Source organism: Tripterygium wilfordii, chromosome 21, assembly GCF_013401445.1.
Source record: "Tripterygium wilfordii isolate XIE 37 chromosome 21, ASM1340144v1, whole genome shotgun sequence".
In the NCBI taxonomy this organism is placed as follows: Eukaryota; Viridiplantae; Streptophyta; class Magnoliopsida; order Celastrales; family Celastraceae; genus Tripterygium; species Tripterygium wilfordii.
This window is the reverse complement of record NC_052252.1, coordinates 18,417,323-18,442,446: the sequence shown is the minus strand read 5'-3', so window position 1 is coordinate 18,442,446 and position 25,124 is coordinate 18,417,323. Positions and strand designations below refer to the sequence as shown.

General features: G+C 38.5%; 2 protein-coding genes and 2 pseudogenes across 5 annotated transcripts; 3 read left to right on the top strand and 1 right to left on the bottom strand.

The window, feature by feature from the left end:
* The first annotated feature begins 376 nt into the window (after positions 1-376).
* Positions 377-7,810, top strand: LOC119989185 (annotated as a pseudogene).
* A 703-nt stretch (positions 7,811-8,513) lies between these two features.
* Positions 8,514-10,874, top strand: LOC119990205 (BEL1-like homeodomain protein 9). The gene is made up of 4 exons (XM_038836082.1): positions 8,514-9,096; positions 9,723-10,093; positions 10,198-10,258; positions 10,352-10,874. Exons 1-4 carry the CDS (start codon positions 8,677-8,679, stop codon positions 10,745-10,747), a joined length of 1,248 nt encoding a protein of 415 aa, XP_038692010.1. The 5' UTR covers positions 8,514-8,676; the 3' UTR covers positions 10,748-10,874.
* Positions 10,875-15,603: 4,729 nt separating this feature from the next.
* LOC119989620 (mitochondrial substrate carrier family protein B-like) lies at positions 15,604-19,245 on the top strand. 4 transcript variants are annotated; one of them, XR_005465852.1, is made up of 8 exons: positions 15,604-16,064; positions 16,394-16,570; positions 16,682-16,831; positions 17,244-17,345; positions 17,433-17,503; positions 17,596-17,663; positions 18,065-18,171; positions 18,305-18,380. XR_005465852.1 is itself a non-coding variant. In XM_038835258.1 (8 exons), exons 1-7 carry the CDS (start codon positions 15,822-15,824, stop codon positions 18,355-18,357), a joined length of 864 nt encoding a protein of 287 aa, XP_038691186.1. In that variant the 5' UTR covers positions 15,604-15,821; the 3' UTR covers positions 18,358-18,374; positions 18,784-18,921. The 4 variants fall into 4 exon arrangements, 3 of the variants coding, with proteins under 3 accessions (XP_038691186.1, XP_038691187.1, XP_038691184.1); XM_038835258.1 differs by lacking the exon at positions 18,065-18,171 and adding an exon at positions 18,784-18,921 and having other exon boundaries at positions 18,305-18,374; XM_038835259.1 differs by lacking the exon at positions 18,305-18,380 and having other exon boundaries at positions 18,065-18,298.
* A 159-nt stretch (positions 19,246-19,404) lies between these two features.
* On the bottom strand, positions 19,405-24,668 carry LOC119988057 (annotated as a pseudogene).
* Between the last annotated feature and the right edge of the window lie 456 nt (positions 24,669-25,124).

Genomic DNA, 25,124 nt, shown 5'->3' with positions numbered 1-25,124 from the left:
CAATAGGGTTGATTGATTATAGCTAGCTCACGCATGAATTTTCCGTGAATTTACCTAACCTGTTGTTTGTGAACTATTGCAGATCCGATGCATGCGTGAACATCAATCAATCAAGAATGAACACAATTAAAACTCCTATATCATCAGAGGCATCAATAACCAAAAGGGGTCCTTAATTAATAGATCGATTTTGGATGAAAACAAGCAATGTTTTGAGAGCCTAATTTAGAGCTTTTCAAACCTGCCCAAAGTAAATAAATAAATAAATAGAAAATAGCCATGTTGCTTTAATACCTGAGTTGAACTAAAGCTTAAATTTAGAGTTCACGTACACTCTTATATAAGAGAACAAAAAAAGCTTAAATTGGGAGATTGAAAAGGACTAGAAATATTAACCAATTTTGTCAGTATTTAAATTCTCTAAGAGAAGAATACTCTGCCTATGCCTACTAGAAACAACGGCACAAAGAATCCTCCAACAGTCCAACTAGATAGGACAAGAAGAGCAAGACCCACCTCCCACTCCCAAGCCCCACTCTCCCCCCCCCCCCCCCCCCCCCAAAAACATTTTTCTCTACAAAAACCTCCGAGGCTCTGACCTCTGCTACTCCTTACTCTTTCTGCTCATCAATCTGCTTAAGATGGACCAAGAAATGGAGATTATCAAGCATGGAAATGGCAGAGCAGGTGAAGAAGATAAATGGGTTCATGATTCATCTGTGGATTATAAAGGAAGGGTTCCTCTCCGAGCTTCGACTGGTGTATGGAAAGCCTCCCTTTTTATCATCAGTAAGTTCTTCCTTCCTTGCATATAACATATAACTACATAAAAACATACGCAGTTTTAAACGATTAACATCCATGATTCAAGAACGATTTCCCTGTTACCTTAGTCTTCAACAGTAATTTATAGGGTAATTCTTTCATAGGTGCTTAATATTTTCCATGTTTGATTATTTTTTGGAGCAGCAATTGAATTCAGTGAGAGGCTAAGCTACTTTGGAATAGCTCCAAATCTGATTTCATATCTAACTAAAGTGCTTCATCAAGACCTCAAAATAGCAGCAAAGAATGTCAATTACTGGACTGGAGTCACAACTACGACCCCTCTCATTGGAGGATTCCTGGCCGATGCCTACACCGGCCGATTCACTATGGTCCTCATTTCATCCCTTATATATCTTATTGTAAGTCTCTCCATTCAAAACATTACTCATCCTAATTTTCTTACCTTAGCAAGAAACTCTAATTTTGAAACATTGGGTGAAAAAAACACAGGGTCTAAGTCTCTTGGCAATGTCTCAATTCATCCCGAGTTTGAAGCCGTGCAGCAGAGGCATTTGCACCAGACCAAGGAAGATTCATCAAGTGTTATTTTTCCTGGCCTTATATTGTATCTCGCTCGGAACTGGAGGGCACAAGCCATGCCTTCAGAGTCTCGGAGCAGATCAATTCGATGATGATCACTCAGAGGAAAGAAAGAAGAAGATGTCTTACTTCAATTGGTGGAATTTTGCGCTTTCTTGTGGACTCTTGCTTGGAGTGACCGTTGTAGTTTATGTTCAAGATAACACAACTTGGGGTATTGCATATCTTATTCTCACAATTACAATGGGAATTACAATCCTAACATTCTACCTTGGGAAGCCTTATTACAGATATAGGTTACCACAAGGGAGCCCCTTAAAACCCATGTTACAGGTTATAGAGAATACTACCTCAAAGCCCAAGTCAACACAGCCCAAGTCAGATAGAGAAGACACTAAGCCCAACTCATGCAAGAAGTACAAGCCCACTAAGTCCATGTCCAACGGATAGTTTTAGAATAACCTTAACTTGTCTGATCTTTCAAGAGTCAACTCATGCAAAAAGTATAAGGCCACTAAGTCTATGTTGGCCACTCATGAAAAAGGTACAAGGCCACTAAGTCCATGTTGGCCACTAAATCCTTGTCCAACGGATAGATTTAGAATACTGTAGTTTGTCCTTATCTCCGATCTTTAAAATATTACTCTGTCAGAGTTGTGCAGTCGAACGTTAAAAATTGTACAGATGAACGTTGATACTCTGTGTATATAATCCTTGTAAAGATCTCTGTTTAATAGGAAAAACAAAATAAGTACTAACTCTTTTTATGGTATCGGAGCAGAGTTCCTCTCCTAATCCTTCACCAACATCCTCCATGGCTTCTGGTTCAAAAACCTCTCGTGGAGATGATAATGCTCTAATGACAGCCAACGGTAAAATCATCATTGCTATCAATGCCAATACTCAACTGGGGAAACTCAAGCCCTCAAACTTCACTACTTGGAGACTCCAATTGCTCTCTGTTTTACGGGGTTATAGGCTCACTGGATTTGTGGATGGAAGCTATACTTGTCCACCCCAATCAGAAATTGAAGAATTTGATTACTGGGATAGGCAAGACAGCCTACTTCTCAATGCTATTGTCTCTTCACTTCATGAATCGGTAACTCCTCTCTTGGGAGATGTTTCTACAAGTGCAACTGCTTGGAATAGGCTGCACCAACTGTATGCCAATAACTCAAGATCCAGAACAATTCAATTGAAACAGCAACTTCATAATCTGCAACGTGGAACTAAAACTATTGAAGAATACTTGCAGCATGTTCGTCAAATCGCTGATGAACTTGCTTTAGTCAAGCACACAGTGGATGAAGATGACCTGGTTCTCTACATACTAGACGGACCGGGTCCTGACTACAAAGGTATAGTTGAAGCTCTGCGAGGTAGAGAAAACCCAATTTCGTTCGAAGATCTTCGAGAACGCCTTGTAAGTCAAGAAGCCTATTTGAAGAAACTGGAACTCAACCATTCTGTCAATGTCGCCACAGCCAACTTTACTCAAAAGCAACCTGGTAACAACTACAGATCTCAAAACTCTGGACACTCTGACAGACACTCTAACAACAGGAACTTGTATCTTCGACAACAAAACAATAGTCACACTGGAGGCAATAGATTTCAACACTACAATGGAGGGGGAAGCTCACAGCAAAACAATGGTGGATATCATCCCAAAAACCGTGTTTTGTGTCAAATTTGCCAAAAACTTGGCCACTCTGCTAGAGTTTGCCGCAAACTCAAATCATTTGTATCAGAATATGCCCCTAGTGCAAACTATGCAACAAGCTCAACTGGTTCCAACCCACACAACGTGAAGCCTTGGATTGTAGACTCCGGTGCAAGTCATCACATGACATCAGAACTGGGCAATCTGTCAATTCACTCAGAGTATGATGGAACCGATGAAGTTCGCATAGGGGATGGCTCAGGTTTGGCTGTAACTCACCAAGGGACCTGCCAACTACACACACAAAATCACAACTTCACCTTAGCACACACACTATGTGTTCCTACTCTAAAAAGGAATCTTGTATCAGTACATCAGTTTACTCGTACCAATCATGCATCTATTGAGTTTTATCCTGACTATTTTATTGTGAAGTGTCTGAATTCAGGAACCCTGTTGGCTCGGGGTAGCTGTAGAAATGGGATCTATCAGTTCAACTCTGTTCAACCTATTACTGCTCACTTTGCTCAAAAGTCTAGCATGGATGTATGGCACCATAGGCTCGGACATCCTGCACTCAACACTCTTCAGTCCTTGTTAAAATCAGCTTCCTTACCTCATGAAAAATCTGCAAAATCACTCGATTGTAATTCTTGCAATATTAATAAAAGTCACAAACTTCCCTTCCATGTTTCAACTCTTACTTCTTCTGCACCCTTACAAATACTTTTCTCAGATGTGTGGGGTCCTGCCTCTGATCAGTCCATTTTTGGTCACAAATACTACCTTTTAATTGTTGATCACTATACTAGATACTCTTGGATCTATCCCATGTTTCAAAAGTCTGACACCATGAGCGTATTTCTCCAATTTAAAAGTCTTGTTGAAAATCGATTCAACACAAAAATTCAAACCCTGTATACTGACAATGGAGGCGAATTTGTCAAATTAAAAACTGCTCTCGCCAATTTTGGCATTTCTTGGATGCAGTCCCCACCATACACCCCACAACATGTTGGTCTCGTTGAAAGAAAACACAGACATGTAGTTGAAACTGGCAAAACTCTTCTCTCTCACGCCAAACTCCCTTCCTCTTTTTGGTCTCTTGACTTTGAAACTGCAACTTATTTGATCAATCGTCAACCTCTAACTCCTTTAAACCATCACTCTCCATATCAACTTCTTTTTCAACAACACCCTAACTATCACAAGTTAAAAACCTTTGGCTGTTTATGTTACCCTTGGCTCAGACCGTATACCACTAGTAAATTAGAACCTAGATCCACTCCCTGTATCTTTGTGGGATACTGCACTTCTCAAAGTTCTTTTAAATGTTATGACCCTCAGGCAAAGAAGCTATATTTGTCCAGACATGTCATTTTTAAAGAACACCTCATTCCAGGCCTACTCACTATCTCCTCTCCTACCACTACATCTTCTGTACTTCTATTTAATGATCCTATCCCCAATCCCAATCTTCTTTCCCGCCTCTCCATAGCCACCTCTCCCTCTATTTCTCCATCTCCCACTTCACCTACCATAACATCCTCCAATCTGCCATCGCCAGACCTGCCTTCTCCCATTGACTCTACACCTTCGTTAGAAACTACTGCTCCTAACTCCTCAGTTCCTCCCTCTCCAGCACCAGTCCCTCATCCTCCACGCACTCATTCCATGACCACGCGATCCTTAAACAACATTTATAAGCCCAAAACCTTGCATCACACAACTATTCATCCCATTTCTCCCTCTCTTGAACCTCAAACCGTTCGAGCAGCTCTTCAATGTCCCCAATGGACAGCTGCAATGCAAGAAGAATTAAAGGCCTTGCAACAACATCGCACATGGACTCTTATCCCTCCTGAGCCTCAACATCGACCCATAGGTTCTAAATGGATTTTTCGTATCAAAAGAAATTCTGATGGGTCTATCCAACGTTACAAAGCCAGATTAGTCGCTCAGGGTTACCTTCAACGACCTGGCATCGACTACTCCCAGACCTTCAGTCCAGTGGTGAAACCAACCACAATTCGTCTTATACTCTCCATAGCTACATTTCAAAATTGGCCTCTGAAACAACTAGACATCAACAATGCTTTTCTCAATGGAACTCTTACTGAAACTGTGGTCATGAAACAACCTCCAGGATTTCTTGACAAACAATATCCCAAACATTTGTGTCTCCTTCGCAAATCCATATATGGCCTCAAACAGGCACCTAGGGCCTGGTTTACTGCTCTTCGAGATGCTCTTCATCAATTAGGCTTTGTTACCTCCAAAGCTGATTGTTCTCTTTTTATTTATACTTCTTCTTCTGCTATTCTTTATCTTCTTGTCTATGTAGATGACATAATTCTGACTGGCTCTAACAATGCTCTTCTTCACAGGACAGTAGCTGCTCTTGCCAACAAATTCTCTCTCAAGGATCTTGGGGATCTCTCATACTTTCTTGGAATTGAAGTTCTTCGCACTCCTAATGGGTTGTTTCTCTGCCAACAGAAATACATCCGGGATATTATATCTCGTAGTCACATGCTAGACTCCAAGCCAGTAGAGACTCCTCTTCCATCTAGTCTGCAACTGTCTGCTCTTTCGGGCACCTCTCTATCCGATGTTTCTCTCTTCAGACAGATTATTGGTTGTCTCCAATATCTTGCTCTCACTCGGCCCGACATTAGCTTTGCAGTCAATCGTCTCGCTCAGTTCTTAATTAGACCTACCACTTCTCACTGGCACACACTCAAGCGTTTGTTGCGCTATCTCAAAGGCACTCTCAGTCATGGGATCTTTCTGCCTTCAACTGGTTCATTGTGTCTTCAAGCTTTCTCAGACTTCGATTGGGCCGGCAATCCTGATGATCGCTCATCGGTATCATCGTACATCATTTTCCTGGGAAACAATCCAATCTCTTGGCGGTCGCGCAAACAACGGGCAATTGCGCGTTCCTCCACAGAAGCGGAATATCGCTCTTTAGCCTCTACCGCTTCCGAAGTTATATGGATTTCTAATCTGTTACGGGAACTCCGCATTCGATTCATTGTACCTCCTGTTCTTCGCTGCGACAACTTAGGTGCCGTCCATCTGAGTTTGAATCCAGTTATGCACTCTCGTATGAAGCACATAGCCATTGATCTTCACTTTCTTCGCGATCTAGTCAACACCAAAGCTATTGTTGTGCGCTACATCGACACTCACTCTCAATTAGCAGACATCCTAACCAAATCTCTTCCTCGTCACCGTTTCACTCATCTCAGGTCCAAGATCAGGCTTCTTGACGGAACCTCGATCTTGCGGGGGCGTATAGAGAATACTACCTCAAAGCCCAAGTCAACACAGCCCAAGTCAGATAGAGAAGACACTAAGCCCAACTCATGCAAGAAGTACAAGCCCACTATGTCCATGTCCAACGGATAGTTTTAAAATAACCTTAACTTGTCTGATCTTTCAAGAGTCAACTCATGCAAAAAGTATAAGGCCACTAAGTCTATGTTGGCCACTCATGAAAAGGTACAAGGCCACTAAGTCCATGTTGGCCACTAAATCCTTGTTCAACAGATAGATTTAGAATACTGTAGTTTGTCCTTATCTCCGATCTTTAAAATATTACTCTGTCAGAGTTGTGCAGTCGAACGTTAAAAATTGTACAGATGAACGTTGATATTCTGTGTATATAATCCTTGTAAAGATCTCTGTTTAATAGGAAAAACAAAATAAGTACTAACTCTTTTTACAGGTATTGGTTGCAGCTATAAGGAAGAGGAAACTACCTTATCCTGCAAGTCCAGCGCTGCTATGCTAAGAACTGGATCCAACAGTATCCCAAGGAAGACTCTTGGGTCATACTAGCAGGCTTAGGTAATTATTTAAGAAATAATCCTTGTCTGGGAATTTTTGCTACTTATGAAGATGTTGATTAATTTGAGTGTCTACAGGTTTTTAGACAAAGCAGCGATACTCGAAGAGAAGGAAATTTACAACAATCCGTGGAGACTAGCCACTGTGACAAAAGTTGAGGAATTGAAGCTTGTCCTTAACATGATACCTATTTGGTTAACTTCATTAATGTTTGGGATATGTCTAGCTCAACCCGCTACAATTTTTGTAAAACAAGGGGCTACAATGAACCGAAGAATTGGTACCAGTTTCATCATACCTTCTGCGTCAATCTACACTTTTGCTGGTGTAGGAACAATAATCTCCGTCACCATATACGAGAAAATTCTTGTCCCATTCTTGAGAAACAGTACAGGAAACGAGAGAGGGATTAGTATTCTCAAAAGGGTTGGTATTGGGATGATATTTTCAGCACTATCAATGGCTGTCGCAGCCTTGGTTGAACGGGAGAGACTAAAGATTGCGGAGAAGGAAAATGTAGTAGTAGTGATATCCAAAAATGGTTCCTTGTCTATGAGTGTGTTCTGGCTAGTCCCACAATACATGATATTAGCAATAGCGGATGGGTTCCCTCTGGTTGGGTTGCAAGAGTACTTCTATGATCAAGTTCCGGATTATATGAGAAGCTTGGGTTTAGCTTTCTATCTGAGTGTGATTGGAGTTGGGAGCTTTTTGAGCAATTTCTTGATAATGATTGCAGATCATGTCACAGGGAAGAGTGGGAAGAGCTGGTTTGGTAAGGACTTGAATACGAGTCGTCTGGATAATTTTTATTGGCTGTTGGCAGTACTCACATTGTTGAATTTATGTGCTTTTGTGGTGATTGCGAGAAGGTATCAGTATAAAAATGTGCCGGGAAGGAAATAGTGGGAAATTTAAAGCAAATTGTTGATGGTATGCACAGCATAGGCAGAGTTCGCAGTATTTGCTTTGCTCTTTCTTTTTGCCCCTTTTTTTAGATATGGGAACTTGCACTACCTTTAGGACATGCACTGGGTAAACAAATAGGTCATTTGATTTGCTTTCCTTCACCGACATGTCCATCAAATAATTGAAGTAAATTTGATGTTATTGACTCAAAGTCGAAATGGAGATGACCAGAAGTGTCAAGGATATGATTCATTTGAAACAGCTCCAATTCAAGCGGTTTCCATATGCAAATTGTATAATATGTAAATTTTAGCAAGTCAAACATTTATAATTTATTTGCAAAATAAGAGGCCCTCACTTCACCACCATTTTATCAAGAAATAATATCTTATTTTCCCATCTCTCCACTGCTAAAATTCTTAACATTTTTAGTTCTAACGAACAACAGACTTCACTCCAATGGTAAAGTTATACATGCTATATCCACAAATTACACCAGACTTCACTCCAATAGTAAAGATACATTTCACATGCAATATCCACAAAAGCATGAGTTTGATAAGTGTTGGATCGGAATTCAATGCAAAAATAATGCCAAATAAAACCAAAAAATAAAAAATTTAGGGCCAAAATTTTCTAATCCCTATTACCCTTAACCTTAATACGAAGTCAAACAAACCTTCCACCGAAAAGGCATTTTGAAAAGAAAAAAAGAGTCTCTGATCATCTCCTCTCACGCTTCACATCAACTACTGTGTCCCCGCCACATCTCCTGCATGCTCCAGTAGTACGCACACCACACCACCACAACAACAATAACCAATCTCTCTCTCTCTCTCTCTCTCACACACACACACACACAAAGACAACCTCCATTGATGGCACAAAACCATGATCCCTTCCATGTCCCACAACAGAACAGAAGGAACAAGCTTCGACTTGACCAAAACCCACCAACGCAACCATTCTCCCACCACCTCCAAGACTTGTCTCTCTGTCTCTCATTCCAACAACGCAACAAAAACAACTTATTAGGAGATGTTTTGAAGAGGAAAAGTAGTTGTGAAATGAGAAGCTTAGTCCCTCTTGGTCCATTTACAGGCTATGCTTCAATACTGAAGAGGTCAAGGTTCTTGGAGCCAACCCAGCAGATTTTGGAGGATCTTTGTGGAGCAGATGGTGAAAAAGTGATCGACTGTTCATTATCGGATTATTTGAGTGGAAGTGAATTGATTGCTTGTAGTGATTCTATTGAGAATCGATGGAGGAATTCAAGCCTGTCAATGCTGTTAGATGAGGTAATTAAAATCCTCTGTTTTCCTCTTGTCTTTTTTTTTTTTGTTTGATGAGAAAGTGGAGAGAGAAAACGTATGGATTTAATCAATGATTTTGTTAATTAATTAAGTAATTATTGATAAGATTAATTATAAATTAGTACAGTGTGTGTGTATCATTGAAAAGTTAAAATGAACTGAAACTGATGAGATTTGATAGTTGCAGTGAAAGAAATCTGCAACTCTGACACAAATTACTAGACATGGCAAAAAAGATGTCTTGTCATGTCAAAAATTAAATTCATGTTACTGTTTCTCATTTGTTGTTTTCTACACAATACAGACATCAGTACTGCTCAAGATTCAAGAACCAAATACTGTTTAGGTTTTAGGGTATTCAGTCCTTGATAACATTCTGCAACACATGCTACACTTCTTGTGTGCTGCTTACATACATGTATAGATACACATTTTGAATTCCCATGTGATGTTGGACTCGGTCTTTCATCATATTTTCAGTAATTCATCACATATTATATGCTTGGGCAGCTGATATTACATATTGTTTGGTTAATTAATTGACATCTTTTATCATTTTTTCATGAAAATCACAATGTACCTCGAGTTTTTTATGTCCCTGAATTGAGCAGGTATACAAGAGATCCAAGCTGTATTGCCAGCAAATGCAGTCTGTTGTTTCATCATTTGAGGCTGTTCCTGGCCTTGGAAATGCAGCTCCTTATCTATCTTTTGCCGTCAAACTAATAGCAAAGCATTTCAAGTGCTTAAAGGATGCACTTCTTGATCAAATTCAATTCACAGCCAAGATTACTACTCTTGATGATTGTGCTGCTACCAACTACTGGACTGCTACTCAACATGGTTTGGAGAATCCGAACTCGAACCCGACTCTGACTCAACTGACGTGTTTTCAACATCCTGTTTGGAGGGCTCAAAGAGGACTTCCAGATCATGCTGTATCCGTGCTCAAGACCTGGCTTTACGAGCATTTCTTGCATCCGTAAGTGACCTTGGAATGAATTCAATCTGCGTCAATTTTATGTTCATTGTTTTTTACTTTCTTTTATTGTTGTAATGCAAATGGGTTTTGGTCGTATCCATCAGTTATCCGACGGATTCAGAGAAGCAATTGTTGGCTCAACAAACAGGCCTATCAAGAACTCAGGTTTTGTATTCCTTCTTTTCAATCCTGTAATGTGAGATTTCTATGTTATTAGGGAATGTTTATAGCAATGCAAACACTTTTTCTTTCTTTCAGGTTTCGAATTGGTTCATAAATGCGAGAGTGAGACTGTGGAAGCCAATGGTGCAAGAAATGCACACACTTGAATCTCAGCATCATGATCAGATACCATCTGAAGCCGTGAATCAGATCGCTAATACACCTCTTGATCCTCCATCTTCAGCAAACCAATTCATGCCTAAACGTTTCAGAACCGAATTTCCTGATGTGTCTGCACAAACTGAGGTGCCAATGAATATGTACTTCAGTAATGTGTCTGGTAATCTGCCGATAGGTGGAAGTAGAGGCGTTTCGTTAGCATTGGGTCTTCGCTGGAATGATGCCATTGACATGGCTAACCAATTCAACCGGGAAAACAATAGCGGATTGGATTTTGAGTCGAGGCTTGGAGCACATTTTGGGAAGAAGTAGAAAGGGTCGGTGCTTAATGCCTTGAGCTTAACTTCATTGATTACAGAACCTGTGTATGGAGCTCAACTTAATGTAATTCAGAACTATAATAACTAACTTTTTTCGCAATTACGTATGTTGTTTGTTCTTATGTTTGTCAAGTAGCATTTGATGCTTGTTCTTTTGCAACACACCATAGCAGCCCAACATCTAGGTCCAAATCTAGTCCATTCAAAACAACTGTTGGGAGAGTAAAGTACTCTCTTATCCTTAATGATGCAGTGGAACATGTGAAATAAGCCTAAACCAACGATTAAACCAGAACTGAAATTCACCGGGAGAAAAGAAAATTGTCAACTTATCAAATTATAGCTCTAATGGAGGCTGCTGCACCTCTATAACCCATCAACATACAAGCCCTGTCGTAGAGCAGAGCTAGGTCAAATTTGGGGCCAAATGAGTTAGGGATTTGATTTTGTTTCTCATCAATTAGTGACATGTTTTTTTAATTTAATTGTCAACTAAGAAAATACGTGGCTTTCATGTATTGGAGATCAGTGTTCACAATAAACACACTCGAGCCTGAGACTCATCAGAAAGCTAGGTTATGATGGAATCGGATTAATTTGTTATAGTTTGAGGACATATTTTAAAGTTTAAGGATAGAAATATTAAGCCACTTGTTTGGTCCAGTGATTTGAGGATTAACCGGATATCCGTCCACCCCAGGTTCGAGTCGAAACATTTGTATTAATGCGTCGTGGACGTTCGGACAGGTATGGGTTAGTGGTCTGCTGGGTCTTGGGCCTCTACGACCGACAAGTGACTTGTTCGGAGGTTCGGCATGTATAGTTGGACTCGGAGGTTAAGCGGAGGTAGCTGGACTCTCCCTCTGAGGTTTATAATATAGGATTAGATAAAAAAACAGGTCTTATGGTGGTTCTCCAATGATTAAAAAAAAAAAAGCCACCGATATATTTTGAGGACAGAAACAAACATTTTGTATTTATGTGAATGTGTTTCTTGATAATATGCAACTTTAATAAATAAAAGAAAAAAGGTTGCAAGTTACTATAATTTACAAAGGGAAAATGGTATGTATACATAATATTTGGTATACATAAGATACATAATCTATGTGGCATGCCAACTAGGCATGCCACATAGATATTTTACACAAAACCCTAAAGACTTAACTATTGTTTTCCCCCTCACATTTTCTCTCTCCTCTATCTCTCCCTCTCATCTCTCTTACGCGTCTCTCTCTTTTTCTCTCACGGCCAAAATTTGATGTCCGTCGTCCGACCACCCATATAACCGCCGGTGCCACCAAAAGAAGCGGTCGGCCCCCAGGAGCAATGCCCAACCATCACTTGCCATCAACGGTCGTTGATTTTGTCGAAAATCCACCATGAAATCATGGATATCCATGGGACAAAAATCCCAGATCCAATTGATTCCGATGTCGATTTGGTAATCCGACACCACCAATGGACTCCCCTATGTGAGGAGCACCTAGCCCAGCCCTTCGTCGACTGAAACGGCCATCGAAAAATGGAGACCCACGTCGAAGGTATGCTCCAGTGCGTTATTACACTATACATTTGGCAGTGTATTTAGCTTTTTCTGTTTATTGAACATCCTATGTATTACATGTGAAGCTTGATAGTGGGTTATTGCACTGTCATAATGAAAAGTGTAATTATTTTGTTTCATGGTTTGTTTCTTGCCTAGCTTACCAGATATTGTATTTTGCAAATAGTGTTAGTGTATTTAGAACATAGTGTATTTAGCATATAGTGTATTTTGCTGGGCTGCTCCTCGTCATGATGTTTTTAGCTTTTTCTGTTGATTGAACATCTTATGTATTATTTGTGAAGCTTGGTTTAATACATTACGAATAACTAGTGTATTTAGAGAAGTTGTTCATCGTATACAAATTTTTCTTGTTAAATAGATTGGTATTACTTTGACAGTGAGACTTTATCATTGGGGATTCCCATTATTGTCATGCATGTTGCTTTTACATTAGGTTTTTGTAAGTGTATTTGTTAACCAGTTATTAATGCATTACGAATATCCAGTGTATTTATCCCAAGTTAAATACATTGGTCTTAATTTTGAGTCCAATGATTGATGACACTCTACTATGATAGTGTAATAATGTAAGTGTCAATTAATTTTTGGTCTTCATTTTATATGTCTTATTACATTATAAATTACTAAATTTATGGTTTTATCTAACAAATATATGTTTAAATATTTTTTTTGCAGTGAAGATATGGTTTTACTTGATGATATTGATAGTCAGATCAATATCAATCAAGCTGATAGTGTTAATGATTGTGTTAAGACTGGTGCCGAGACTGCTAGATCAATGTGCCAGTAACAGGAATGTTGTTTGAATCAGTTGATGAGATGTTTAAATTTTACAAGGACTATGGTCAAGTAAATGGGTTTTCAGTCAAGAGGAGATCATTAACGAAGGATGCAAATGGTGATTACATATATCTGATATTTACATGCGGGAGGTCAGATAAATTTGTATCACATTTGAAGAATTCGGTCAATCATCGTGGTCAATCATCTAGGGTGTTGAGTGTTCAAGATGTAGTTTATTGTGTTTTAAATATTTATTACTGTGAAATTTATATGACAGTCAATCTTATTACATTATGTCTTTATAGTGTATTTGTATATAATATGTTAATGCATTACGAATTAACAGGGTATTTAACATAGTTGTTCATGACAGTGTTCTATTACATTGTCTTTCGGTAGAGTAGTTATTACCCATTTGTTAGTGAATTACCATTGTATTTAGTGCACGGTAGCGATAGCATAGTAATTTTTCTTGTTAAATAAAAGGGGTTTTTTTGTTATGTCAATGATTTATGACACTCTAGTATGTTTTTCTTCATGACAGTAACTTATTACATTATTTTTTAAAAATGTATTCCTTTCACAATTGTTAATGCATAATGTAGTAACAATATATTTACTTACTAATAGTTATGTACATTCATGTAAGGTGTTCATCAACGAAAGTTATAAGGTCCACTTGCCTTTTAAGCATCCGAACATCTGTAAAATTAACATGGTTCAATTGACATAACTAGATAAATGTTTTGCTCATCATTTCCACTTTTTTGTAATGGTACACATGAATACCCACCATCATTAAAAAAGTTATTGATGTATTTTGCCCTCAATTGGTAGATGTCTGTTTTGGTCAGCTTCTTCTTTTTGCTCACATTGTTGAATATGCAATCAATTACGTACATGCATATTAAGCCGCAATCGACCCTGTTTTTTTATTATAAAAAAAGTGTCAGTGTATTTATATATATTTTATAAACAACAAATGAAAGGTAAAATTACTCGGATATAATTAAATTAAATACATTACACAGCGTAGTAGTGTAATCAAATATTTGATCAATATGAAGAACACACACTATCGAACCACACTATTTACCGAAATACACTTCCATTAAGCGTAAATAAAATATCACAAAACACAAACCAATGCATTATAACTGCTGAAACCAATCAAGTATGTAAACATAACCATTCAAGTCAAATACATTATTTAATTGACAGTGTATAGTTCTATCAATGTTCAAACCTAAAAATTTTACTAGTTTTGTCCATACCTCAAATTACTCACAACAAATACATTAGGCAATATGGAAGTGTAGTTCTAGCATTGTTCATACAAGCAAAAATTTTATGAACAGAGTATACCTAAACAAGACAACATTAAACATATGTTAAAAACATTATGCACACTGACAGTGAACCAATCGAACCCATCAAGCAAGGAAACTAACATATTCAATGCAACTACATTATGGGAACTTACAGTGTATGTAATATTAAATGCATTACTAAAATGGAAATGTAATCAAATATTTTGTGGAACCAAGAAATCACCAATCCAGGACACCACGACGAGAAGCAGCCCAGCAAAATACATTATGTTCTAAGTACACTAAATGTTAAATACACTATTTGCAAAATACAATATCTGGTAAGCTAGGCAAAAAACAAACCATGAAACAAAATAATTACACTTTTCATTATGACAGTACAATAACCCACTATCAAGCTTCACAAGTAATTCATAAGATGTTCAATCAATAGAAAAAGCTAAATACACTGTCAAATGTATAGTGTAATAACGCACTGGAGTATACCTTTGACGTGGGTCTCCGATTCCGGTGGCCGTTTTGGTCGACGAAGGGTTGGACTAGGTGCTCCTCACGTAGGGGAGTCCATTGGTGGTGTCGGGTTACCAAATCGACATCAGAATCAATTGGATCTGGGATTTTTGTCCGATGGATACCCATGATTTCATAATAGATTTTCGACAAAATCAACAACCGTTGATGGCAAGTGATGGTTAGGTGTTGCTCCTGGGGGCTGGCCGCTTCTTTTGGTGGCACTGGCGGTCATATGGGTGGTCGGATGGTGGAGGTTAGGTTTTGGCCGTGAGAGACAAAGAGAGAGTAGCGTGAGAGAGAGGAGAGGAAGAGAGAGGAGAGAGAAATATAAAATCTGATGAGAGATAAAAGTGAGTGATTTGTAAGGTTTAATTTTTGATTTTTGAAATTTGAAATTTGAAATTGCCTAGTCATTTACTTACATGGCATGCCATGTCATTATGTATATTTATGTATACCAATTTTATGTATGTGTAGCATCACCGTTTACAAAGTGAAGGCAAAAAGCCACCGACTTAAGTTAAGCATCATCAAGCGTTAATTTCAAGCAATTTGCAAAGCATATCCCACAACAGATACCCGAACGTTCTCCTATCATAGTACTCATCTGCATCCGATACTACTATAGCAGCATCAGATCCACGGTCAAAAAGAACCGTCCATCGAACGACGTCGTTGCATTGCATTTTTCGCTTTTCAACTCGTTTTCCTTCAAATCACGCAGACAGGAAAGGGAGGCAATTAATGAAGCCCAAGAGCTTAAATTGAAACACAGGGGGAATTTTTCATTCGTCTTTCGTCTTTAAAGCTCTTTGCTTGTCCCAATTAGGGTTTATCAGTGTGCTTTTGCACTTGGTTCTCTAAACCAGATGCAAACGGAGTCGAGGGTAGGAGTGGTGGTGGAAGGAGGGCAGAGAGCCATGAATTCTACTCACGGAGCCGTCGCCGTTGCCGTCGATAGATCCGGGGCGCGTAAATTGTCTAGGATACCTCAGCAGCAACCGACAATATCGCAGATCGGGACAATATCTCAGCTTCTCGCTGGCGGCGTCGCCGGTGCTCTTAGCAAATCTTGCACCGCTCCGCTTGCGCGCCTCACCATACTTTTTCAGGTATGCCGAGGTCTTGTGAGTTGGGATTAAAGGTTTATCCTTTATTTTTTTTTCCCGCACCAGTGTCAGCATGGTTTCGTGTTATTTGGGGCTTTTAATTTTTGGAGGTTTTTGAAGAAATTGTGCAAGAAATGGTTTTTTACTTTTTTTTGTTCTGGAACTATATTAGGGGTGTTATATATGTGTGTGGGGTTAATTTAGTTGCAACTCAAGTTAGTTATTGCCGATGGCATGGCAGTACCTCTGATTGGGGATCATTGGGGTTGTGTGGCTCTTTATACTTTATAGACTGGCTTCAACTTTTCATTGATGTAATGTTGTTGTTGCAGGTGCAAGGCATGCACACTGATGCTGCAACATTGAGAAAAGCTAGCATATGGCGTGAGGCTTCACGAATTGTTAGTGAAGAAGGTTTCAGAGCTTTTTGGAAAGGGAATCTGGTTACAATCACTCATCGTCTACCCTACTCGTCTGTTAACTTCTACGCATATGAGCACTATAAAAAGGTTTGTTCAGTCTTCTATTTATAATTATTCATTTATTCTATAAATTTACGTTACTTGTCTTTACTTGGTCTCTCTTATGAGTCATGAATTGATTATAATTCTGCATTTCAGTTCCTACATAGTATTCCTGGACTCGCAAATCATAAGGAAAAGAAGGGTGTAGATCTTTTTGTACATTTCATTGGTGGTGGTTTGGCTGGAATCACAGCTGCATCTACTACATATCCGTTGGATCTTGTAAGAACACGCCTTGCGGCTCAGGTGAGATCAGCGTACCGTTTTGAAATATGACTTGCAAAACTCTCGTGCTTCTTCATCCTTTGCCTTCTCATACTTTTTGCCACATGTTTGGTTGTGAAAATGATTATTTGCTTGGTTTTAGAATAATTATACTGTTACAAGAATGAACACCTTAATTGAATCTTTTCTTGGCTTATTTTGAATGCCATTGGCATTTGATTATCGTGCGGAAGCAGCACAAATACATAAGTTGGGTAATATTTCGTTTCACTTTCATAATTTAGTGACTTTGCCATTATCTGTTTCCAGAATGAAAACTTATTTTTTTTTGTCTTTCAATCAGATTCCATTGCGAAATCCTTGTGCATGGGTATTATTTACCTTTTTTTTTACCTATGTTTCTTCATTAATTTATTTACTTGCAACTTGCCAGACAAATGTGATGTACTACCGAGGTATTTGGCATGCCTTGCAAACTATTAGCAGGGAAGAGGGTGTATTAGGCCTCTATAAGGGACTTGGGGCAACACTTCTGGTATGTTTCTATCTTCATTATATTCTCATTTATGTTATGTCTTCCTTTTTTGGTTTGTGTTTGACTGCAGGTTTATCATCACTGCAGGGTGTTGGCCCTAGTCTTGCTATTAGCTTTTCAGTTTACGAGTATTTGAGATCTTTTTGGCAGTCAAATAGGTGATCATTTTTTTACTTTAAAGTTCCAACATATCAATATTCTTGCAAGCACCCTTTGTAGTGGGCCTAATATTTTGATATCTATTCATCAGGCCCCAAGATTCCACTGTTGTTGTCAGTCTGGCTTGTGGCAGTCTTTCAGGCATTGCATCATCGACCGGTGAGTGATCTTAAACATACTGGATTGATGTTTCTCCACAAAGTTTGACAGGTCTTAATGTCCAACTATATCTTTGGTTTTCTAGTACGAATGGTGGTTCTTGTCCTTCATGTAAATTTGGCTGAATGCTGTGTCTGCTCTAGATTACTGGAACAGAAGGAAATTCTTTGGTCAATGAATTATTGACCTTTATATATCCATGCATAAGAAAGATTCTGTTCTGGCCAGTGAATTATTGATCTTAATACTTCTATGTTCAATACATGTTGGACTCCGCTGCAGTGAACAATTAGCATGGTTTTTAGTCAAAAATGATTTTGCTTGAGTTCATTGTCACCATGATATTTCAATATCTAAAAAAACTTAATGCATGTAGCTCTTCACTATGCTTTTTGATGCAGAGAAGCAGCGTGTGGTGCAACCTCTGCATTAAGCATCTAACCAGACTGACCCTAAAGCCAGGGACCCAGACTGAAGTTGCTTTTAATGTGGCAATTTGAGACTTTCAGTAAGGAAGTCCATGCAAAATTTACCATTTTGTCATTCATCAGATTTATTCTTTTCATGAGATATCTCACTTGGTTTAACTTCTTCAACTGCTCCTTCATTTCTTATAACTTGTCTCACCCATTCAATCATAGGTTGGCATTATTCAGGTGAACCATTACTGTGCACTCGGTTATCGAATCTGTGAGAGGTGGCCTCTTTGAGGTATGCTTCTCACTTGGCTTTCGTTTGCCAAATGGTTGGTGGGAGCCCTTCAGCCTTACTGGGGATATGTCTGGATGATTTTTATTGGATATTGTCGCAGAACTATTTATTTTCATTGTCCAACTACAACTTCAGTAAGAAATTGGATCAGTCTGGATATTATAAGGGCTTGCTTGAGGCATTCAGTTTAAACTTTAAAGTCATTTTAAAATCTTGGATGTCCTGTTTGTACTTCTATACTATTTTATTGTCTTCTATTTGCTACATTTTGTGTGTTCTTTGTTATTTTTGTCGTGGCTGAGACTTGTCCATGATTAGTATGCTCTATATCAACGAATGCCAGCTCCTAGTCTACTGCCTCATATATACAGCATGTTCTCTTTCATATTGTTTTCTGCATTAAATGCAGTTGCTTTTCCTCTGGATCTTGTAAGGAGAAGAAAACAATTGGAAGGGGCTGGTGGACGAGCATGTGTTTACAAGACCGGGCTTTTCGGTATATTTAGGCATATAATCAAAGCGGAAGGTTTTCGTGGTCTGTATAGAGGAATTATGGCTGAATACTACAAAGTTGTTCCTGGTGTTGGCATATGTTTTATGACTTACGAGACACTGAAGATAATTTTAGCAGACGTGACTGCCAAATTGTAGTTGATGCCCATGTGACTGAAGTTTGTTCCACATCTTCTAAATCAAAAGGCTAATGTATTTACTAACAATATTGTATTGGCTTTCTCCTAGTGGTTAGTTTTGTGCTGCTGCTGTGAGAAAAATGTTTTCCCTTGTATAGATGGGTTATCATTTCAAGTGCCATGTCAAATACGCTTATCTGATGTATTTCTGATGGCATTCCCATTGATGAATTTTACAAGGTCCAGTTTTTTAGTGATTTCTCGCGAAAGTCAAATTCATAACCTCTTGTATTGAGCATATTCATAGTGATTTTCTTCCTGGAGTCAAATTCATTTGTAAGCGTGAAGATGTAAACAATTTTGATTCCAGGTTCCAAGAGCTTAAAAAAGATTATCATGCACACCAAACGTGAAGCCGATTTCTCTAGGCAAAAAAATTACATCAAAGCCAAAGTGATCAAAAGGAGTCTAAAGGTTTATGGTTCGTGGTGGAATGATAGAATGGTGTGCTCATCATTGCACTGGAAAGAACCCATCTGGATGAGGGTGAAGATGTGTCACACTCACACGACCCCATGGAAATTTAAGGGGAGCCATTTAAGCTTAGCAATATCTTGCAAGAGAATAAATTGGAAGGAAGAGACCACAGCATACCAAAACAATTTTGGCATTCTTACAGGGGGAAGATTCCTGTCAAGTTAATGTGATCAAGTGTCCGATGTAAACCATACTTACTAACGGCAGCATTAGCAGCCCTGAATCCTCCTCCATATGCTGGGGAAGCGTCATTTGCGATTTAGTGCATGAAAAACTCACCAAGCTTCTTTTCAACTATGGACTTGCGCACCCCCCCCCCCCCCCTTCCAAGATGACAACGATGAAGCTGCCGATGTGGAAGGCATGTTGCTCGATTCAGGCAATACTTCTGATTCTAGCCACATGTATGAAAGCACTTGGGAGATACCTTCCTCTACCTCTGGATTCAGATTACGGTAGCCTGTACTGCCAAAAGAAAGGCAATAAGATGCAGGCAAATCCCAAAAGGGACTTGCATGGAAAAGATCATATTGGCATTTCACCTGTAAGACGTAACCAGCCATGCATCAACTCGTGGGCAAGGATAGCACCTGTGAGTAGTCTGCATCCAGCAAGCTTTCAAATCCAAATTGATAATCCCGAAAACTCATATTTCCAGAGGACAAGCAAGTTTTATATGTATTTACATTTAACAAGGCAAAGTTGATGTAATTACATATGCCAAACATAGTGGATGATTGGACTTATTTTCTCCATGATTTAGGAGAAAGATAAAAGATATAGTTTAGATATAACTTGATTACCAATCCTCATGACCTTCTGCTCAGATGAATATCGAGACCAGGGAGAAGTACCAAATTCAAAATCATAAACAAGTACCTCCAGATGCTCACAACTACTGCAGCGAGCTGTGCCATCATGCTCATGTGACGGACAATACTTTTAGGACCAGAATGGATGGCACCTATACTCTATCAAACCAGCTCCATTTGTTGGGACGTACGCTAATCTAATCAGATAACAGATATTTGTGTATAATAAAATGTTGGAGAGGCTATTGATTTCAGAAACATGAGAACACTATGCAAAACCCGGTTGATAAACCCCACTCTAAAAGTTACTTTTCTAATGAAAAGTTATGAGAAAGCCGTAAATTCAACTATAGATACTCATGCTAAAGGCAAACAATGATATACCATTAACCCCAAAGGCAGTGGAAGGAGATAAACTTTAATTATTCGAACGGAGATCCATACTCTTTCTCACGTGGGGATCTTGCATCTTGATAATTGTAAAAAAAACAAACAAACAAACAACGAAATCCATTCCAAGAAAAGATAAAAATAGGTAGCAAACACATGAGATAAATGGGAAGTGGATCGAAGTTGGCAGGATGCGAGCTCAAGACTTTGGTTCTCATGCGACGTGAAAAACACCCAGTCAGATGTGACCAAGAATCAACTCAATAGAGCACAAGGCATGTAAGTTTACTTTGTACGCTAGGAGTATTTGAGCTAAAGTTATTTGGTGATTAAACATGGTACAAGAGCCATGGCCAATGCCAAGTTCTGAAGACAAAACTTGACATCTTGCAATTAAACTAGATTATGCACGTGGTGGGCCTCCAAAATAACAAAAAGTCTGGCCTATATGCATGAAGGAAAACATGATATTGCTAAGAGCAAAAAGACCCACAAACAATACAAATAAAAATAAGCATCCACGATTTTCTTACAAATTGGAAGCACACTTCACATTTCGGATGGGTCAATTCCTTGAAGCAAAACTTGTGATACGGATACTTCTCTGAGAAAGAAAACTTGAATAAACAGGAAAAAAGCATTAAAAGCTTGATATTTGATTTGGCATCACTACTTGTACGCCAACAATTATATGTAATTGGAATAATATAAAGAAAATTATAGTTGAGAAAAAAGGTGGAAGAATATGTGCAACTTCAACTTCAAGGAAAAAAGTTAGTTCAGAATTCAGTTCACAAACGAAAAATTACCTCATGCTCAGTAAGTAATTGGGAAACCACAGCGGAAACAGTTGGGATGAAAAAATGTTCCCAAGCATCGTAAATAATTCCCATGCCCAATGTGACGGTGACAGCCACCACAAACTCTGCATTTTACAAGTTCAAACACACATTGTGAAACATTTTCAGATATTGGAAAACTCCATCACTTACTTACTAATTGAATTTTTTATTAATTCTTGATGTATTAATATTTAGAAAGAGTCATCTAAGTTGGTTCTCATCTGTCTTTCATGTTGACATCCCCAATGAGGAACCAGAAGCAATCAAGAATGATCCACACAAACGATACCACCAACAAATTATTCAACATAAAGTTATTTTTGGGACAAAGGCTCGGAAGATGACGATGAAAGTTATTATTCATTCCGTCTAATAGACTGATAAAAAAAGTTATTTTGCAGGCTAGAGAACTTATATTTAGTGCTAGATTTTAACAAAAGTAGTCGATTGCAAGGTTTATTGAGACTGCTAACCAAACCTGATGTTTAACATGCATAGCCAAAGGATATCTCGGTTGATCTGGGCCAAAAAAAAAATTTACAGTAACTGTCAGAAGCTTTTACCTACATCCCATGGGATAATATGGTGTGGGGACATAAGGTGGATACGAAGATGTGAGGACATAAGGTGGATATGAAGATGAATTCAGGCTATCTGGAAGTTCCCTAGCTAGATCTTCATCATAATCTGTCCGCCATCCATATCCTGAAATTTCAAACAGCAAACATATAATATATTCTTGCGAAACAGTTGAGACACACACAGAGACATGTACACATATGGAGACCAAGAGATACTTGTTACACACACAAGGATGGAGAGAGACTTAGAAGATAAATAAGTACATGGATCTTTTAGATGTTAAAACTTTAAAACCTACGATTTGATCTCTTCCAATCTTCAGATAAAGAAAGTGCCACGGCATGATCTAATTCCTCCTTTTCGTTCCGAGCTCTGGCACGGTCATCCTGAGGTCATTTAAAGACTCGGTAAATAACATTTCTTATTTTCTAAGAAACCAGCACAGAGAAATTTGTCAAATAGTTTCTGGCATTGGTATACTAAAATTTAGAAATTTGCTAGTCTACTATCACACGACAAAATAGAATGCTACATATTTGGATGCACAATACTGATAGTAAACTGCATCAAATCAGAGGCAATATTATCATTTACTATTATTGATAAACATGTCCACGCTAAAGAAATTGGACACAAACTCGAATTTAAGATGATAAGCACTTTAGCAGGTGACAACCTATGGCCAGCAATGAAATCCTTCAAAATAAAAGCCAAAAGTATCAGAAAACTACAGCTAGTGATCATTTGTATGTGCAAGGATAACCAGCACATACATATACTAACCCATAGCTACATTCTATTCCTCATTACAACTAGTGATCATTTGTATCTATGTGCAAGGAAAACCAGCACAAAAGGATCAGCAAACCAGCATCACAGTTATCCAAGTATTGACTTATGAAAATATCAGCAATGATGTCACATCAACAAAATGAACAAATATGACAAGGACAACCAAAAACGAATTATTATATAACTAATTAGGATTATTGAATCACTACCAGAGGTCTTGCTGGTGCATGCTGGGCCATGTTTTCCTCCCCAATAACCTGAGGATGATGGGCACCACCTCCGCGACTAGACCCTCCCTTGAATAGCTTACATAGCCATTTCAAAAGGCCCGATTTCCTCTCTGTATAGGAAGAAGCAAAGTCCCCTGCTATCCATCAACATTCCAAACATAAATGCCAAAATATACAAGATGACCATTCATCCACACAAACAAAAGCAAAATGACTAGAATCTTAGAGAAACAAAAACAAAATCACAACCAAATTAATAGAAAGTATTGAATCAATAAATAATCAAAACAACCAAATTCATCAGCTTAAGATTAAGCAGCAGTGCTTTCGGTGTCGCCAGTGTCATAATTCAATAATTAAACAATTAACTCTCATACAAAATGCTTCTCTCTAAAATAGAGCGCACCGTCAATAGAGGGATTAGAGAAATGGTTGACACCTGAGGGAGGAGCCATGGAAAGTGGAGGAAAACTAGTGTTGTGTACAAATGAGGATTAGGCGGAGGCGTGAAGTAAGAGAAGATGAAAGCAGCGACAAGTAGAGAGAGAGAAAAGAATGGAAGATAAAGGAGGAGGAATAACGCAACGGGCTTGGGCATCGTTGGTTAGATTAAAAAACGAAGCCTCCAACCCCAAAAAAGAACGAGAGAGAAAGAGAGGAATCTGATCGGGAGAGAAAGGAAGCGAAGACAAAGACAGAGACAGAGACAGATGGAGAGATTTTTGGCTTGGGAAAGAAAAGAGAATCTGCCGAGGTGGAGGAATATTAATTAACGGTGGAGAGGGAAGGGTTGGGAAGTGTTCTAATAGAAAATAGACACTTTCTGTATGAGAATACTCCCAAACTCTGCCCTCTTCCGAACTCTTTTAATTTGAGTTGTGAATATCTTAGTAACTCTAATGGACTTTTGGGTAGTTGGAGATTGTGGTTGCATGTTCTTATTTGAAGAATAGAAGCTCAAGATGAAGACTTTCCGGCCATTAGGGCTCAGGAACGGGGACTCAAGAGTAAGGTAAAAGAACACCCCAATTTATGTTACAATCTTAGATTCTGAAAGTTAATGGAGTTCTAAAGCTGAGATAGTTTGCATATGCCTCTCCCTCCATGGATGCCAACCAAAGACTACTCCTTTCGAACTGTTAGAGGCTATGATCTTCTAAGGTGAGGTCAGATCCGAATTTTAGAATCTTTTATTGCATTTGAGTCTGAACTCATGAATTAAACTAGAATCTTTGGTTGCATGTAATGATCCTGTCAATCAAAGCTTGGACCAGCTGGTAGCTCAATGGAAGGAGAATTTGGGACTTCAAACTCTTGATGTAACTAAGAACCCTAAAATCTTAGTCTAATACCTGTATATGAGCTTTGAGATGGTGATGTGAGACAATTTTCTTACTTGATGTCAAATTCAAATAATCAAATTGGAGAGGTCTAAAGTTGAAAGTTATGCTAGTGAAGTTGAACTACTCTCGGGTGAAACATGTTTTGCATGGCTCATATGAAACTTATCTGAATGATTTGGTAATATTCAAACTTCCATTACTCTTTGAAGACATGCCAATTGCCAACGGTCAAGTAAGATATATTGATATGAAAGTATCACTCTACTATAACAAGAAGTCACAACAAGAAGTGACTTGATTGAAAATGATTAAGTTAAACATATATGTATCATAAATTCGATTCCAATAAAAAATAAATTTTTTTAAAAAAAATACCACTCCACTAACAAATCAATGGACAGTTTTTTTTTATTTTTTATTTTTTATTCTAGTTTGTCAAAGTCCATTGGGCCTAAACGGACCGTTTACTCCATTGGGCCTAAACGGACCGTAGTAAACGATAAACCTCTTCAGTTGGATGTAAACCGACGTCGTTTCAAAGTCCAATCCACTGGGAGCGTTTACTATCTCGTTCATGTGATAAACAGATC